The following is a 16,849-nucleotide window of genomic DNA, read 5'->3' on the forward strand; positions in this document are numbered from 1 at the left end:
GACATAAAATGCCTCAAATAATAAAAAGGAGTTTGAGTCAAGTTTCAACTTGTGTTAACCTAAATACTGAATGGAACAAGTCACTAGCTCTCTTATACCCAACTGCTGTGTTCGCAGAATATTAAGTTACACGGCGTTACAGTGTTACACAGTGTTACCCGATTCGACTGTCATCAGGCCATTAAATAGGCATTATCAGTCTCTCTAAGCACCATAGATGTGGGTCATTAGGGGCCTACTACGCCTACTACGTTGTAAAAGTGAAAGTAAAATTTAAAAGCAACACGTTCAAACATGTATAACTGATTGAAATGTCACGTTTTGAACACAAACAAAAAGGATTCTTTAGGTTTAGGCAATACAACTACAACTTCTTAAGACAGATGCACAGAGTTACACGTATTAAGGAGAGATGTATACAGCTATAAGCTTATTTCATTACTACAAACATTTTTAATATCTCTGTAAAGTTAAAAGTGCTGCTTTTGTTGCCATTGTCATCATTTCAGCATTTCACATGTCCTCTGTTTCATAAACTGTCACTTCATTGGTTTTTAAGTCCTGTCAAAGACTGCAGTTGAAAAGTAGCTGGCTTGCTAACTCTGGCACATTTACAGAAATGTTGATTCATGTGCGTTGTCCTAAAGCACACACATATGTGAATATAAAATATCAGTTGTAAGACCAATTCCAGCTGCAGTTTTATGCAGAGTTATAGTGTATTGATTATGGATGTAGAGTGGTGAAAGAGAAAATTTTACATTCTAGTATACTGATTGTTTGATATTAAGAAATGTATAAGTTATCTATTAAATGAGCACAGGCTATTAATGTAAATTGATTTATGCAAGACTCAAAAGTGAAAGTAGCCTGGTTTATATATACATTTCTTTGTAATAAGTGAAATAGTAAATTAGAACAATCAAATAAAAAAACAAAACAGTTTGCCAAGGGAACTTGTGAACAAGTTGAACTATAGGTTCCCCATTTCACAAGTCAATATTATGTGGTGCTTATTTGGCCACATTTTACTGAAACATCCAGTACAGCTGTTAAATATGCTGTTTTACTATTTCTCTCTGTTGTATTTCGGTTGTGTTACTACAAAGGACTTCATAACTTAGTCTTTAGAGATGTACTGTATATATAAAGCTTAAATACTGTGTGAAAATGCTCACATTGAACTTCACAGCTATGTTAAACCACTGAAAGCTTGTGCCTGACCGCAGCTAGAGCAACAGTTTCCGTGTGCATGCATTCGTCGTGTGGCTATATTTGTGTGTATGTGTGTGTGTTGTAATAATGCGCTCGCTTAGTGACACTGAAAAAGAGGAATTCATGTAAGCAAAAACTGTATAATAATGAACTGCGCACTGGAACTCAAATAAGGAAATATTGTATAAGCTTTGACCATGTTTATTTTAAAAATTGTAAATAAATGATCTTTTTGTGCAATGAGATGCATCCCAGACACTTTTATTGATATTCTATTGTATTTAAGGCAGTTGAATATACATAGAAGAATATTAAATGGAGGCAGTTTTAAAACACCACAATATTAATGCACCAGTATGTTAAAAATACGACATTATCTGCTCTCTATTTCCTAATTATGTTAACTTAAAGTATTACAGTCACAGATTGGCCTTAGATTCCTGTAATCCAATGTCTGACCTTGCCCGAAAGATTGAAAGTGTTCTCACTAAGTTGTACAGTCAGACAAAATGGCAAGTAGCCTACAGCAAACCCCAACAGTACTGATGGAACTGTTATACGTAATTATAGATTTCCTGTTTATGAGATTCTTCATCGTTAGGCTAACTGGACTCTTTCAGATCTCTTTTTGATCTCTGAGGCTTTTACGGGAATCTCCACTGTGAGTAAATACATCCCAGAAATGTTTCACTCCTACTCTTTTCCTCCCGTCCATTACCACATCTCCTCTCCTATGAGGAAGAAACTTGGAGGAGATGAGAAGAGGAAAGAGGGCATGAGAAACTTTATTTTCGATCACTAATATTAGATAAACTTCTGATTAACTAACTAACTTTTTTAGGAGGGTCCAGGGGGTCTTTAGGGGGAGATAGCCGGTCAACAGTAGATGTCACATAGAAGTGGTGTACGTCATCTGAAAGCTGGGAACCTGAAGATTAATTTGCGAGTTGTTCTAGTCATAAATCAGAAATAAACATGAATTAATTAATTAATTAATCGATGAATTAATTAAAATAAATTGTGAAAGTGGATAAGGGCTTAGAACATTATGATAGAGGTATATGATGACCATTCCCATGCTCTGTTACAGTATGTCTCATAAGCAAGTTTTGGGTTGATACCATTTGTTACACAGATTTGGTGCTAAATTTAACCATTTTTTACCACTTGAGAATTGATAAAGATTATCACTAATCCCTCCAAAATACCATATTAAGACACCAAGACCTTGAGGAACACCATAGAAAAAGCCATTCTGTGATTTGGTATCAAAGACTTTTGACATTTGGACACACCTTTTTCAGCGATTGGATGGCGAGCACTTCTGTTGTGTAAACTGCTCAGAAACCCCCTTATTGTCAATCTACCTAGGAAAGCCATCCATCCTTTGAATGCTCTAGGTCTCTAGTTTGTGGTTGGTTTTAAAGTTTCACGAGGCTGTGATTATCCTAGAGGTCACCACAGGTCATTTTATACTGTGAGGTCAAGTTAAAAAAAAAGGTCTCACAACAATCAAATAGCTACTATGGGGACTAACATCATCACACATTAATACAATTGGGCTGATTGGATCTACAAGAGTCTCAGCTTTACAGTGATAGGCAATTTATGAAGAAAACACATTTATACTGCAATCAAATAACTGCATGTGATTATCATAAAGTGGGTATGTCTGTAAAGGGGAGACTCTTGAGTACCCATAGAACCCATTTTCATTCATTTATTCACATATCTTGAGGTCAGAGGTCAAGGGACCCCTTTGAAAATGGCTATGCCAGTTTTTCCTCGCCAAAATTTAGCCTAACTTTGGAGCGATATTTAGCCTCCTACTGACAAAATAACATGGGGATCATGGGGTTAACATGAGACTGGAGAGCAGGTCCATTCTTCACGTCTTAGTCCATAACAGTCATGTGTATAACAACCAACTGAAAATGAATGACGGCCTACAATTTTTTTGCAAGCCATCACTGAATATTGTGGACATGTTTATAGACCTTTTCAAACTTGACAACATAAACATTTGAAATGGGCCCCTTTGCTGAAAGCAAACTTGGACCAAAGCTGTTGACCTAGCAACATAACGACAAGGAAAAGGTCTATAGTGTGATCAGCAGCCACAAAACTGAAAACACTTCAAGAGGAAACACCTGTGCATCCTGGAACTCTTACCCTGTGCGTCAGTGTTTATGGTGGCAGAAGTCCATGCTTGCAATTGTATAAGTGTTGACTTTTGAAAACTTTTGAAAACATGTCATTTGTCATACCCTTACTGAATAAACAGTATTATTCACCATCCAGTTTTTACTGGAATCTTAATCACATTGTTATCACGTCACTGCTGTAGTTTATTTGCGCCACTGTTTCACTTTCTATATCCAGTCGCCTGTGTGTGAGCTCCAGGGAGATTTTTAATTGAATGATGAGCTTTAATATAACAGAGTAAAGAAATTAAATTAAATTCCTCTTGGAGAATACTTTTCCTAAATTTTAATTTCTTTACTCTGTTATATTAAAGCTGAAGTTGGCAAGTTGGAATAAATATGATTAAAAAAGGTTATTTTTATAAAACGGTCACTATATCCTGACAGTAGTGCATGAGACAGATAATCAGAAAAAAATCATGTGCCTGTGTCTCCTCCGGTGTTGTCAATCACTCACAAACTCTGATCAAACGGTCAAACTAGGCAGCGCTGATCCAATATGAATCAATATTCTGTTACTGTAATGCCTGTTTCTTGCCTCAAATGTTTTCAGAAACATATTTTAGTGTACTGATTAGGTGTAAAATGAGAGAGTTTGTGACCGCCATGTTGAGATCAGTTGAGGAAAAAACAAGCACCGGCCACCAGCCAGAGAACTTTTTCATTTTACATTTTACATGTCCCGCCCTCTCCGGTGGACCAAATAGGACCTTATATCGCAAAAAAAATAGAACGGTAGTCAAAAGTGAAAAACAAATATCTTTTTTTGTTGAATTACGCCATGAATAACACATATAATGTTTGTCAATTTAAAGGTCCCGTATTATAAAGAAGTGAGATTTTCATGTTTTTTCTTTATAAAGCAGGCTTAAGTCCTATGAAAGTATCGAAACACTCAATCCACAGGGACATACACACAGCCTGTATTCAGAAACTCTGCATTTACACATGGACCCAAGCTGTTGCCTAGCAACGCAGTTGCAATTCCGTCAAAATGCGCTACAACGGAGCGTTTCAGTCAGAGGGTAAATACAGGCATATTCAGGTCTGAAAATATGAGGAAAATAAAGTTTTTTTTGAACATTACAGGAGGTAAACATGTTCTAGTAGAAACACAAAATACAAGTATGAACCTGAAAATGAGCACGAAATGGGACCTTTAAAACATAATTTTGCAGTCAAGTCAAGAAAGTCTCTATAAAGTCTATCGGTATAAAACGACGAAATTCTAAATTGACTAAAACTATTAAATTGTTTAGACATTTCAAATTAATTCCAATTGTTTAGCAGACCCCGAAGTTTTTTTTTTTTTTTTTTTTATTCATCTTTACCTTTCCTTTCAGTTTATTTGTTGTATAATTTATAATTTATTTAATTTATTTTTCTCGTAAAGTTATGACTTTATTCTCGTAAAGTAATGACTTTATTCTCGTAATATTACGACTTTTTTTCTTGTAAAGTTATGAATTTATTCTCGTAATATTACGACTTTTTTTCTTGTAAAATTATGACTTTATTCCCGTAATCTTACGACTTTTTTTCTTGTAAAGTTATGACTTTATTCTCGTAAAGCTATGACTATATTCTCGTTATATTACTCCTTTTTTTCTCGTAAAGTTATGACTTTGTTCTCGTAAAGTTATGACTATATTCTCGTTATATTACTTTTTTTTCTCGTAAAGTTATGACTTTATTCTCGTAATATTACGACTTTTTTTCTCGTAAAGTTATGACTTTAAGCTCGTAATATTACGACTTTTTTTCTCGTAAAGTTATGAATTTAAGCTCGTAATATTACGACTTTTTTTCTTGTAAAATTATGACTTTATTCCCGTAATCTTACGACTTTTTTTCTTGTAAAGTTATGACTTTATTCTCATAAAGTTATGACTATATTCTCGTTATATTACTCTTTTTTTTCTCGTAAAGTTATGACTTTATTCTCGTAATATTACGACTTTTTTTCTCGTAAAGTTATGAATTTAAGCTCGTAATATTACGACTTTTTTTCTCGTAAAGTTATGACTTTATTCTCGTTATATTACGACTTTTTTTCTTGTAAAGTTATGACTTTATTCTCGTAAAGCTATGACTATATTCTGACTCTATTTGTTGTATAATTTATAATTTATTTTGAAATTATTTTTTATACTGTAAAATATTTTTGCAGAATTGTAATGAAAAATCGGAGCATGCGATTATATTTTATTGAACTTTGGAAATAAAGTATTATAAAAAAAATAAATAGAACGACCGCTTCTTGATGACGTGTATTGATTGCCGCAGTTAAAGAGGTGATCACCATGGTAACACATCCCTGGATCAGACGGCTTGTGGCTGCCTGCCTCTTTAAGAGGATTGAGAAACTACCAATTACAGTCTTGTTCGCTGCCGTCTTGTCAGTAGAGTCCCAGCTGAACATCCCTGCTGTCTCCTACTGAAGCTGAAACCAGAGAAGGAGGAAGAAACAGCCGTGGAGATGAGCACCGGAGCGGGCATCGACTACAGCCGCTGGGATCACATCTATGTGTCCGACGATGAAGACGCGTCCAGTCCGTACGTCGACACGCAGAGCCTGTTCAGGATGAGACACCGGGTCAGCAGCAGGGACACGTGTAGTAGCCGTGATACCTGGTTAGTTGTACCAGTAGATGTGATTTAACTAGTAACCAACAACCAGAGGAGTCCATACAGACCAACAGACCAACAGACCAGCAGGTGTTACACACAGATCTGTGACGCTGAAGGATCTGATAGCTAACTAAACACTAGCAAGCCAACTCTAGGCCAGGGGTCAGAGGTCAGGGGTCAGCAACCTGTGGCTCTTCAGCTCCTCCCCAGTGGCTCCCTGTGGATTTATAAAAATGGAAATGAATAAGTGTTTTTCAATTTACATTTTCATTTTTATTTATCATTGTTGTATATATAAATAAATCTGAGATTTAGAGAATAAAGTCATAATATTACGAGAATAAAGTCGTAATATTGTGAAAATAAAGTCATAAGTTTAAGAGAAAAAAAGTCCTAATATTATGAGAATAAAGTCATAATATTATAAAGTAATTTTACATGTTATTTTCTTTTTTTCTCGTAAAGTTATGACTTTATTCTCGTAATATCAGAACTTTTTTTCTCGTAAAGTTATGACTTTATTCTCCTAATATTACGACTTTTTTTCTCGTAAAGTTATGACTTTATTCTCGTAATATTACTACTTTTTTCACGTAAAGTTATGACTTCATTCTCGTAAAGTTACGACTTTATTCTCGTAAAGTTACGACTTTATTCTCGTAATATTACGACTTTTTTTTCATAAAGTTATGACTTTATTCTCATAAAGTTATGACTTTATTCTCGTAATATTATGACTTTATTCTCGTTATATTACGACTTTCTTTCTCGTAAAGTTATGACTTTATTCTCGTAAAGCTATGACTTAATTCTTGTAAATTACTACTTTTTTTCTCGTAAAGTTATGACTTTATTCTCGTAAAGTTATGACTTTATTCTCGTAAAGTTATGACTTTTCTCGTAAAATTATGACTTTATTCTCGTAAAGTTATGACTTTATTCTTGTAATATTACTACTTTTTTTCTCGTAAAGTTAGGACTTTATTCTCATAAAGTTAGGACTTTATTCTCGTAAAGTTACGACTTTATTCTCGTAAAGTTATGACTTTATTCTCGTAAAGTTATGACTTTATTCTCGTAATATTACTACTTTTTTCACGTAAAGTTATGACTTCATTCTCGTAATATTACGACTTTTTTCATAAAGTTATGACTTTATTCTCGTAATATTATGACTTTATTCTCGTAATGTTACGACTTTTTTTTCATAAAGTTATGACTTTATTCTCGTAAAGTTATGACTTTATTCTCGTTATATTACGACTTTCTTTCTCGTAAAGTTATGACTTTATTCTCGTAAAGCTATGACTTAATTCTCGTAAATTACTACTTTTTTTCTCGTAAAGTTATGACTTTATTCTCGTAAAGTCATGACTTTATTCTCGTAAAGTTATGACTTTATTCTCGTAAAGTTACGACTTTATTCTCGTAATATTACGACTTTTTTTTCATAAAGTTATGACTTTATTCTCATAAAGTTATGACTTTATTCTCGTAATATTATGACTTTATTCTCGTTATATTACGACTTTCTTTCTCGTAAAGTTATGACTTTATTCTCGTAAAGCTATGACTTAATTCTCGTAAATTACTACTTTTTTTCTCGTAAAGTTATGACTTTATTCTCGTAAAGTTATGACTTTATTCTCGTAAAGTTATGACTTTTCTCGTAAAATTATGACTTTATTCTCGTAAAGTTATGACTTTATTCTTGTAATATTACTACTTTTTTTCTCGTAAAGTTAGGACTTTATTCTCATAAAGTTAGGACTTTATTCTCGTAAAGTTACGACTTTATTCTCGTAAAGTTATGACTTTATTCTCGTAATATTACTACTTTTTTCACGTAAAGTTATGACTTCATTCTCGTAATATTACGACTTTTTTTTCATAAAGTTATGACTTTATTCTCGTAAAGTTATGACTTTATTCTCGTTATATTACGACTTTCTTTCTCGTAAAGTTATGACTTTATTCTCGTAAAGCTATGACTTAATTCTCGTAAATTACTACTTTTTTTCTCGTAAAGTTATGACTTTATTCTCGTAAAGTCATGACTTTATTCTCGTAAAGTTATGACTTTTTTCTCGTTATATTACGACTTTCTTTCTCGTAAAGTTATGACTTTATTCTCGTAAAGCTATGACTTAATTCTCGTAAATTACTACTTTTTTTCTCGTAAAGTTATGACTTTATTCTCGTAAAGTCATGACTTTATTCTCGTAAAGTTATGACTTTTCTCGTAAAATTATGACTTTATTCTCGTAAAGTTATGACTTTATTCTTGTAATATTACTACTTTTTTTCTCGTAAAGTTAGGACTTTATTCTCATAAAGTTAGGACTTTTTTCTCATAAAGTTATGACTTTATTCTGGAAATCTCAGATTTTTTTCCCTCAATGTGGCCCTCATACTCGGTAGTACATTTGCACTTTAGCCCTCACTGCATTAGACATATATACTATATACTTAGACTATAAACTGTGTTACCTTCATCACAATGCTTAAATGTTTTGCGGCTCCAGACAGATTTCTTTTGATTTAATTTGGCCTAAAATGGCTCTTTTGATAGTAAAGGTTGCTGACCCCTGCTCTAGCCTATGTGTATAGCACTTTTTAAAAAACTAAAGTTACAAAAGGGATTTACAGAAAAAGGGAAAGGAGAGAAACCTTAGGGGGCCCTAACCCAACTCCCTTAGCATCAAATTGTGAAGTGTAAAATCACAAGTTACTTGAAATTAAATAAGCTAATTATGGAACTAGTAACAGTATGGCTGCTAGCTGCATTGGTCAAGCTCGTTTGTATGGCTCTGGTGGTTCTGTGTAAATAATGAGCTTAGCTTGTGTTGAGCTGTCACATGACTACAGTAGTTAAGTGAACGTGACTTGTAGTCTCTAACCCTAACCCTAACCCTAACCCATCCTCCTTGTCTGTTTTTATTCCAGTATTTCTTAAAGGGGACATATTATGCTCATTTTCAGGTTCATACTTGTATTTTGTGTTTCTACTAGAAAGTGTTTACATACTGTAACGTTAAAAAAACAACTTTATTTTTCTCATACTCATCTCACCTGATCCCCTTCATCCTGTCCTCAATTCCTACCATCTGTGTCTTCTGTTTCTTCTTCATTTACTCTCATCTTCTCTGGCCTGCCAAATCAGGCCCGGCTGGAGAGGATGACCGAGTTTCAGCAGAAAGGGGAAGATCTGGAGAATAACGTATTAGAATGCAAGAGGCTATTAGAGGAAGCCCAGGGACGACTTAAGGAGCTGGAAGAAGGAAGGAAAGAGGGAGAGGAGGATGAGGACAGAGAGGCCCAGCTGAAGAAAGTCCAGGCCGAGGTGAGAAAACTGAAGAAGGATGAAAAGTCGTTTGAGAAAATGATCGAACAACACAGGCGAGAAGAAAAGAAACAGCCCTGGGATGTTGACACTATCAGCAAAGAAGGTTTCAGCAAGGTAAGGCATGGCGTCAGCAGGGCCACAAGATTTAGTGTGTCTTGTCTGTATCCTGGATTTATCAGTTTGCTTTATCTTGTTTTCTAGAGTATACTCAACATCAAACCTGTAACAAAGGAGGAAACGGAGGCGGAAAAGGTGGAGAAGCACAAGACGTTTGTGGAGAAGTATGCAAAGGAAATCAAACACTTTGGTATGCTATTTGTATTGATGTGTGATGTGACTGAGTGTTTGTTGTCTTTGCCTTCCTGCTCCCACACATTGTCCCTTTCTTTCAAATGTGTTCTTTCATGTTGCTGTTTAAAACACTTTATTTGATCCTCTGGTCCCAAGATTTTCAAACACTACAAACATATGGGCTGTGTGTTTCCCTCTCAGTATATAGAGAATTGTATGCCGATTAGGGCAAAATCAGAAAAATAATTTGGTCACTACTTGGGCTGTTCCAATCATTCAAATTCCCTTTTTTCTATTCTTTGTATTTAATTTATAGTGGTAGTTAGCTCTTGGTTAGTGTGCATAGATTATATACTGCTTTTTATGTTGCATTGTGGGATACTTAAGTCACCATATATACTGTAGACTCCACAGTATTGTGTTTCCCATATGCTCTACAGTGTAGGGCATATGGGAAACACAATAGTCAACACCGAACAGTTTTGGACACAAGGATAAATGGGTCATTCCCGTTATGCAGCAACATTTCAGCCTCGTGACTTTTGAAAAAAAAAGATGTTTTTTTTCGTCTTTTCTAATCTCAGGCACTCAAAAAATAATCCTTATGGATAGACAGGTTTATATTGGTATATAGACCTAACAGGGTGGAAAAGATGGAGCTAAGTTAGCCATAGCTCTGTGAGTAATTAGAGACATTAATCTATAATTTAAGCCATTTGTTATGAATATTTTACACATTTTAAAGAAAATATGAGGAAGTAATTCATGGGGACAGAAATGTTGCTGCATAACAGGGATGACCCAAATATATAGAAATTGGTGGGAACTTCAGGGTTCAAGTGGTTAAACATGTTTATTTTTGTGGTGTATGATGCCCTCAAGTGGGGAACCTGTTTACTACAGTGTATGATGGGATATTTATGACTTTGGAAGTCTGATAGCTACAAATGAATAATTTGTGACTTAAGATGATGTTTTTAAAGGGGTACTTTAGTGATTTAGTATAATGTCATTTCTGAAAAGGGTATATCCATTTTTATTGTAAGTCACCAAGCAATGCAGAAAATATTTGACTTCCTGTGTCGACAACACAACCATTGGAGCTCAGTTTGAATGTAGAATTATGCTGGATGTGTATTTGTGTGCACCAGGTTTGATGCGGCGCTGGGACGACAGTCAGAAGTATCTATCAGACAACCCACATCTGGTGTGCGAAGAGACGGCTAATTGCCTTGTTGTCATCTGTATTGACTTTGAGATAGATGAGGTGAGTTCTTGTGATAAAAGTGTGCATTCATCCTCTGGGTAAAAAAAGCCCAAAATGATTCAGCCAGGTAAAGCATTGTATATTCTCTCTGTACTTGTAGAAACATGCGCTGATGGAGCAGATGGCTCACCAGGCCATCGTCATGCAGTTCATCTTGGATTTGGCTCGGACGCTTAAGGTCGACGCGAGAGGCTGCTTCAGACAATTCTTTTCAAAGATCAAGGTCTGTAGTTAACAAAACATCTTTGTCTGTGTCGTCACTTTCCACAGGGAAAGTTATTTTTGTTGACGTATTGGCAAGAATCTGGCGATACGATACGTATAATGATACTGGGGTAATAATTCATGATGATGATTGAGATTTTTTTTTTATTTTATTTTAGGAAAACTGTTATAGTATAAAGAACACACCAGGAATTTTAAAATAAGCAAAAAACAACAAATGTTTATTGCATGCAAACGACATTTTTTGCCTTAAACTGCATGTGATTATCATAAAGTGGGCATGTCTGTAAAGGGGAGACTCGTGGGTACCCATAGAACCCATTTTCATTCACATATCTTGAGGTCAGAGGTCAAGGGACCCGTGTGAAAATGGCCATGCCAATTTTTCCTCACCAAAATCTTGCCCAAATTTGGAGCGTTATTTTGCCTCCTTCCTGACAAGCTAGTATGACATCGTTGGTACCGATGGTTTCTTTAGGTTTTCTAGTTTCATATGATCATGTTCAGTACCTTCACTCTAGCTTTAAAACTGAGCCCACTACAACCTCCGAAAGATCAAATAACAGGCCGTCAGATATTAAGGAGTTAATAAGAAACAGTGTTTTAGAGAATCGATACAGTATCACACATCATAATATCGCGATACGCGTGTGTATCGATATTTTCTTACACCCCTACTGTTTGTGGGAATTTGTCCATTTACTGTATGTGTTTTCGTGTCCATGTCAGATTGCAGACAAGCCGTACCAAGACGCGTTTGACCATGAGCTGGAGCTGCTGAAGGAGCGGATCCGCAGCTGTGCGCGGATTCGTACGGAGGGCGCCATGAAGGAGCTAGAGGAAGAAGAGAAGCAGAAGAGACTGGGCCCTGGTGGTTTAGACCCTGTAGAGGTCTATGAAACACTACCAAAGGTAAACCATTCTCACACACAGGCAAGAATACGCAAAGTTGTGAGTATTTCTTTAGGGAGAAATTTGCCACAGTGGTCAGTCGACGTTGTTTGTTTACATGTGGAATAACTAACTATTAATGGAAGGCAACAAACTGGTGGTGAACAAGAGCGTTGTCAAACACATTAGGAGTCAACTTTTCTGCCCACTTAAGCTGTCTCTGTGATAACTTACATACTTTCGTCAGCGATATTTGATATAACCTTACACTGCAACTAAAAAAGTGGTTGTTTGGCCTGCTCTACATCCCTCGAGGCTGAGAGGGAAAACATCAGGCCTGTTAGAGCGTCTCCCATTTCATCCAGTTTACACTCCGCATCAATGACCACCTTGTTTTGCTTTAGCAGCTGAAGCTACAAGCCAGAAAAGTCGATACTGCAGATCAGTTCATCCATAACAAGCTAGCATTAGCCACACGGCTACAAATTATTGTGTTGTTCATTTTTTTAATTCATGAGTATTGGAAAAACTTATAATGTTGACTTTGTTTACAGTATTGTTTAATTGTGTGCATGGTGTAAAGGTACTGTATGTTGTTTATACTAAGATATTGAGATTCGTGCCAAACTACTTCCCTGCTTTCTACGTTTTCTTTCTTTTTCTTTTATATTCTGTTTTGAGATGATTTGGTTTTCCTCCACATAAAGTTCACTTCCTGTTAATGCCTCCTGACTTGAGCTATTTAAAAAAAGATCTTTTTACTTTGACGGTCGTGTAGTCGGTGCGAAAGACTACATTTTTTTCCACAGATTTCAAAACCGGTGTTTGTAGACTTTGAAGTCAGTGTTTGAGCAGTCTATTGATATGAACCGTGTTGCCATTTGGATAATCAGGGACGTCAATACACAGCTCAGCAGAATGGACTCCACCAGTCAGGCATGAGCTCTTTGTTTGCAAGGTAAACAGCATTATATACTTTCCTGAGATTACACGCCATTTTTCATCTTTTCCTTAGCGACATTAAGATTGTAATAAAGGATTCAAAATCAGTAAATTTGGGGAAAAAAGTGAGTACTGCAACATGAATGTGAAGTTATGGATTCAGGGTTTGTGTAAAAGTGAATTTCAAATGTGACTATGAAAGCATTTTCCCACTAAACTCACTCGATTTCAGTGCTGAGACATCAATCGGCAGTGGTCATTTCAGTACAGTCTGTTTATTGGACCATGTTAGACTGTTTTGTGTTTTGTATTGTAGGAAATACAGAAGAGCTACGATGAGAAGAACATTGAGATGCTGCACGAAGCTATTAACAAACTGGACCTTGAGGTGAGTGTGTTTGTAATTGAGCCTCGCCCAAAAGTCACTAAACGTAACCTAAAGAAGTCCAGAAGGTGTCTTTCATCTGTTTGTTCTTTTTATTCATTGTGTCTTGAACTCACCGTGTTTCTCTCTGCAGGAAGGAAAATACCACCTCAGGAGGTGTATTGACTCTGGACTTTGGGTCCCTGATTCAGGGGAGGGTGATGATGAAGAGGAAGAAGATTCATAAGAGAAGAAAGAACAATCCTTGTTAGTTAACAATGGATGTGGACAAGTCCAACAGTGTGCAAGTAATGCTTCATACATGCAACATAATGTAGATATACTAGGGCTGTCAATCGATTCAAATGTTTGATCGCGATTGATCGCGTGATTGTCCATAGTTAATTGGAAATTAATCACAGTTTTTATCTGTTCATAATGTACCTTAAAGGGAGATTTGTCACAACATAGGAGTGGGCAAATATACTTGCTTTATTCAAATATATGTATATATTTATTACAGGAAATCAATTAACGACACAACACAATGACAAATATTATCCAGAAAACCTCAGTATCTTCACTCTACCTTTTAAAACTGAGCCCGGTACAACCTCCGAAAGATCGAATTGCGCTAATGCGTTGTTGCGTTAACTTTGACAGCCCTAACATATATACATATTTAATAGCATTTGGACTAAACCATCATGTGATTTAAAAAAAAAGAAAAAAGAAACTGGAGTACAAAATTTGAAATATTCAGACAAAAGCACTTTTTCTTTTTCAATTTTAAACTGCTTTTGTGCAACCAAGTGGACAAAATATGGACAGAATACGGTGTCTTTTAGGCTTACCTCAATCTGATTTTACATTGCAGACACTTGACTGAATTAATGTTGTTAGAATCAGCTGACTCAATACCAGTCACCAATTTACTCCTGTAGTGTATTCTTTCAAGGGTATTTTTTATTGGTTATCAATAATGAATTAAACAGTAACTGAAGTAACATTAAAAAGACTGTTTTGTCCAGCAACACTCCCAACACATCCATCGACTCACCTAAAAAACAAACACACAAGCAACCACAGCTGAACACAGAAAATATATTCTAAATTATGAATAAATAAAGTTAAATTATAGACAATACAGAGAAAATATCTTTAATACACCTTAATAGTAACAGAAAAAGTAAGTCGAGAGTTAAAGGAAATAGAAAATTGATAAATAAGATAGGAAAAGAAAAAAGTAAATAAATAAAATACTCCTGTAGTGTATTAATCATCTTAAAAGAAAGCTCTCACATGATGGCATTTTAACACCTAAATATTGATACTCTTGTGGTTCCATTTCAACAGCAGCACAAATTGTTATATGTCGTTACAGTTGGCAGCTGTGTCCTTAGGTCTTCCTCCTTTTCACACCTTTGTGAGTGAAGTCAGCATCTTGACAGATCAGTTGACTAAACAGCCACCGAGTCATCTGGTTTTATGAGTGTAACACAACTACAGACTGAATGAGAAGCTGCCAAGATCTGATTCTGAGACGCTGGCTTACACCTCTGACATATAAAACTCAAACATCTAAAAAAAAAAAATCATCCAAATGTCATATTTTATTTGAATATAGTCTATCATGCCGTCACATGCACTTACCATTTACAGATCAAACATTCTGCCTGCATCTGTTGTCCTACTGCGGTCAACAGCGCCATCTCCAGTCTGCTTGGGGACAGACAGCCCATAAACTATCAGAAGCCTGTATGGTGAACACCAATCAATCTGGTTTCCTCATTTGTAATATATTTACTGTAGGGAATCATAAAATGACCATGATACATCATCAGAGATTAAGGACAAACAAGCCTTTTAGCACCGTTTTAGAAATGATCTCTGTCCACACAAACACGCCTGAAAACCCATATCACATCACAATTCTGCGGAGAATTCTGCAAGAAGTGAATGCCAATTGATCGTTCTATTGCAACATCAGCGCCCAGCACAGGGTTAAGGGTTGAGGTTAAGTTTTAAAAAATGATCTCACTACAAGGAAATGGTTACTATGGAGACTAACATCATCACACATGAATACAGTTGGGCTCATTTAATCCACAAGAGTCTCAGCTTTACAGTCATACCCAATGTATGTGATTCCAAGACTATTTAGGCCCCAGTATGCAGAATTGTTCAAATACATGAGCGAAAATGACACTTCAGATATCTTGAGGTCAGAGGTCAAGGGACCCCTTTGAAAATGGCCATGCCAGTTTTTGCCTGACAAAATATACATACACATTTGGAGCGTTATTTAACCTCCTTCACTACAAGCTAGTATGACATGGTTGGTACCAATTGATTCCTTAGCTTTCATATGATGCCATTATCTTCCCTCTATAGCTTTAAAACTGAGCCCGCTACAATCTCCGAAAGATCGATTGTGTTAATGCGTTAAAGAAATTAGTGGCCAACCCACAAACCAACTCACTTGAAGTATGAGCTGCAGTTGCAGAGGATGATCTTGTGCATGTGAAATTCAACGTTGTCCACTCTGATCACCGCGTCACAAAGCTGTTGCTCCAGACGGAGCTCGTTATACACAGGCATCTTTGCTTTTCAGTATGAGGATTTTTTAATCTTGATATCTAAGGTGCAGGTTTCTCTCCTGACTATCTGGTTCTGTGTGAAACTTCTGCTTCTGCACAGAGGTGACGACAGGATTTTAGAAGGGACCATTATGATACCTCAGAATCAGCAGGCTCCATTCCAACGACTAATTCTATAGAATAAAAAGTTAATTTACAGAATGGGCAGCGTAATCTCCTGACTTCTTCCTGTAATGCACATTCATCTGTGTAATCAAGTTGTTTTTTTAGGTGGCTAAAATATATTTTTCTTTCTTTTTGAAAAAAGTCATAAAAAAGTCATAGCATAGTATGTCGAAATAAAGTCATTGTATAGTATGTCGAAAAAAGTCATAGAAAAGTATGTTGAAAAAAGTTATAAAAACATCACAGTTCCCTGATGGTTTTCTATTCCAGTTGTGTGGCTCTGCTGCACTTATCCTAACACCAAGTGCCATTAAAATATCTGGCCCACTGATAGGGAGTCCTGCCAAGCATGTTGTGGGGGAGGGGGGTCAGAGGTCAGAGAGGACTAAAAATATGTGAAGTTAAAAATGAGAAAACAGTTGGGAATCTGGAGTATGAAGGGAAGGAGTTGAAATTGATATATATATATATATGGGAGAGGGTAAAAGTTTACCAAAAGTTGTGCGATCTGAGCATTTGAAAGCAGAATCTGAGAATGACTTTTCCCCCAAAGGGAGGAACTGCTTGCAGGAAGGAGATCAGGGATGTCTGTTTCCGGATTGAAATTCCTCCACCAAAGCCCACCAATAAAAAAAAAAGGTCACCCTAAATATCCAGCTCCGGTGCTTGTGTGCAGATTACTGGTATGTATATCATCATAGTAGACTA

General features: G+C 35.9%; 1 protein-coding gene and 1 long non-coding RNA gene across 3 annotated transcripts; one reads left to right on the top strand and one right to left on the bottom strand.

Annotated features, from left to right (window-relative positions):
- The first annotated feature begins 5,614 nt into the window (after positions 1-5,614).
- Positions 5,615-15,300, top strand: LOC141764494 (hsp90 co-chaperone Cdc37-like). 2 transcript variants are annotated; one of them, XM_074629778.1, is made up of 8 exons: positions 5,615-6,015; positions 9,214-9,510; positions 9,598-9,703; positions 10,839-10,954; positions 11,055-11,177; positions 11,909-12,091; positions 13,329-13,400; positions 13,531-15,300. In XM_074629778.1, the coding sequence occupies exons 1-8, from the start codon at positions 5,899-5,901 to the stop codon at positions 13,621-13,623; spliced, it is 1,107 nt and encodes a 368-aa protein (XP_074485879.1). In that variant the 5' UTR covers positions 5,615-5,898; the 3' UTR covers positions 13,624-15,300. The 2 variants fall into 2 exon arrangements, with proteins under 2 accessions (XP_074485879.1, XP_074485880.1); XM_074629779.1 differs by having other exon boundaries at positions 5,884-6,053.
- LOC141764495 (uncharacterized) lies at positions 13,475-15,998 on the bottom strand. Its single transcript, XR_012593270.1, has 2 exons — positions 15,859-15,998; positions 13,475-13,579 (listed from the first exon to the last, which is right to left on the bottom strand). It is a non-coding gene; the product is annotated as an uncharacterized LOC141764495 (long non-coding RNA).
- Positions 15,999-16,849: the final 851 nt, after the last annotated feature.

The sequence above is a fragment of the Sebastes fasciatus genome, chromosome 3 (assembly GCF_043250625.1).
Source record: "Sebastes fasciatus isolate fSebFas1 chromosome 3, fSebFas1.pri, whole genome shotgun sequence".
In the NCBI taxonomy this organism is placed as follows: Eukaryota; Metazoa; Chordata; class Actinopteri; order Perciformes; family Sebastidae; genus Sebastes; species Sebastes fasciatus.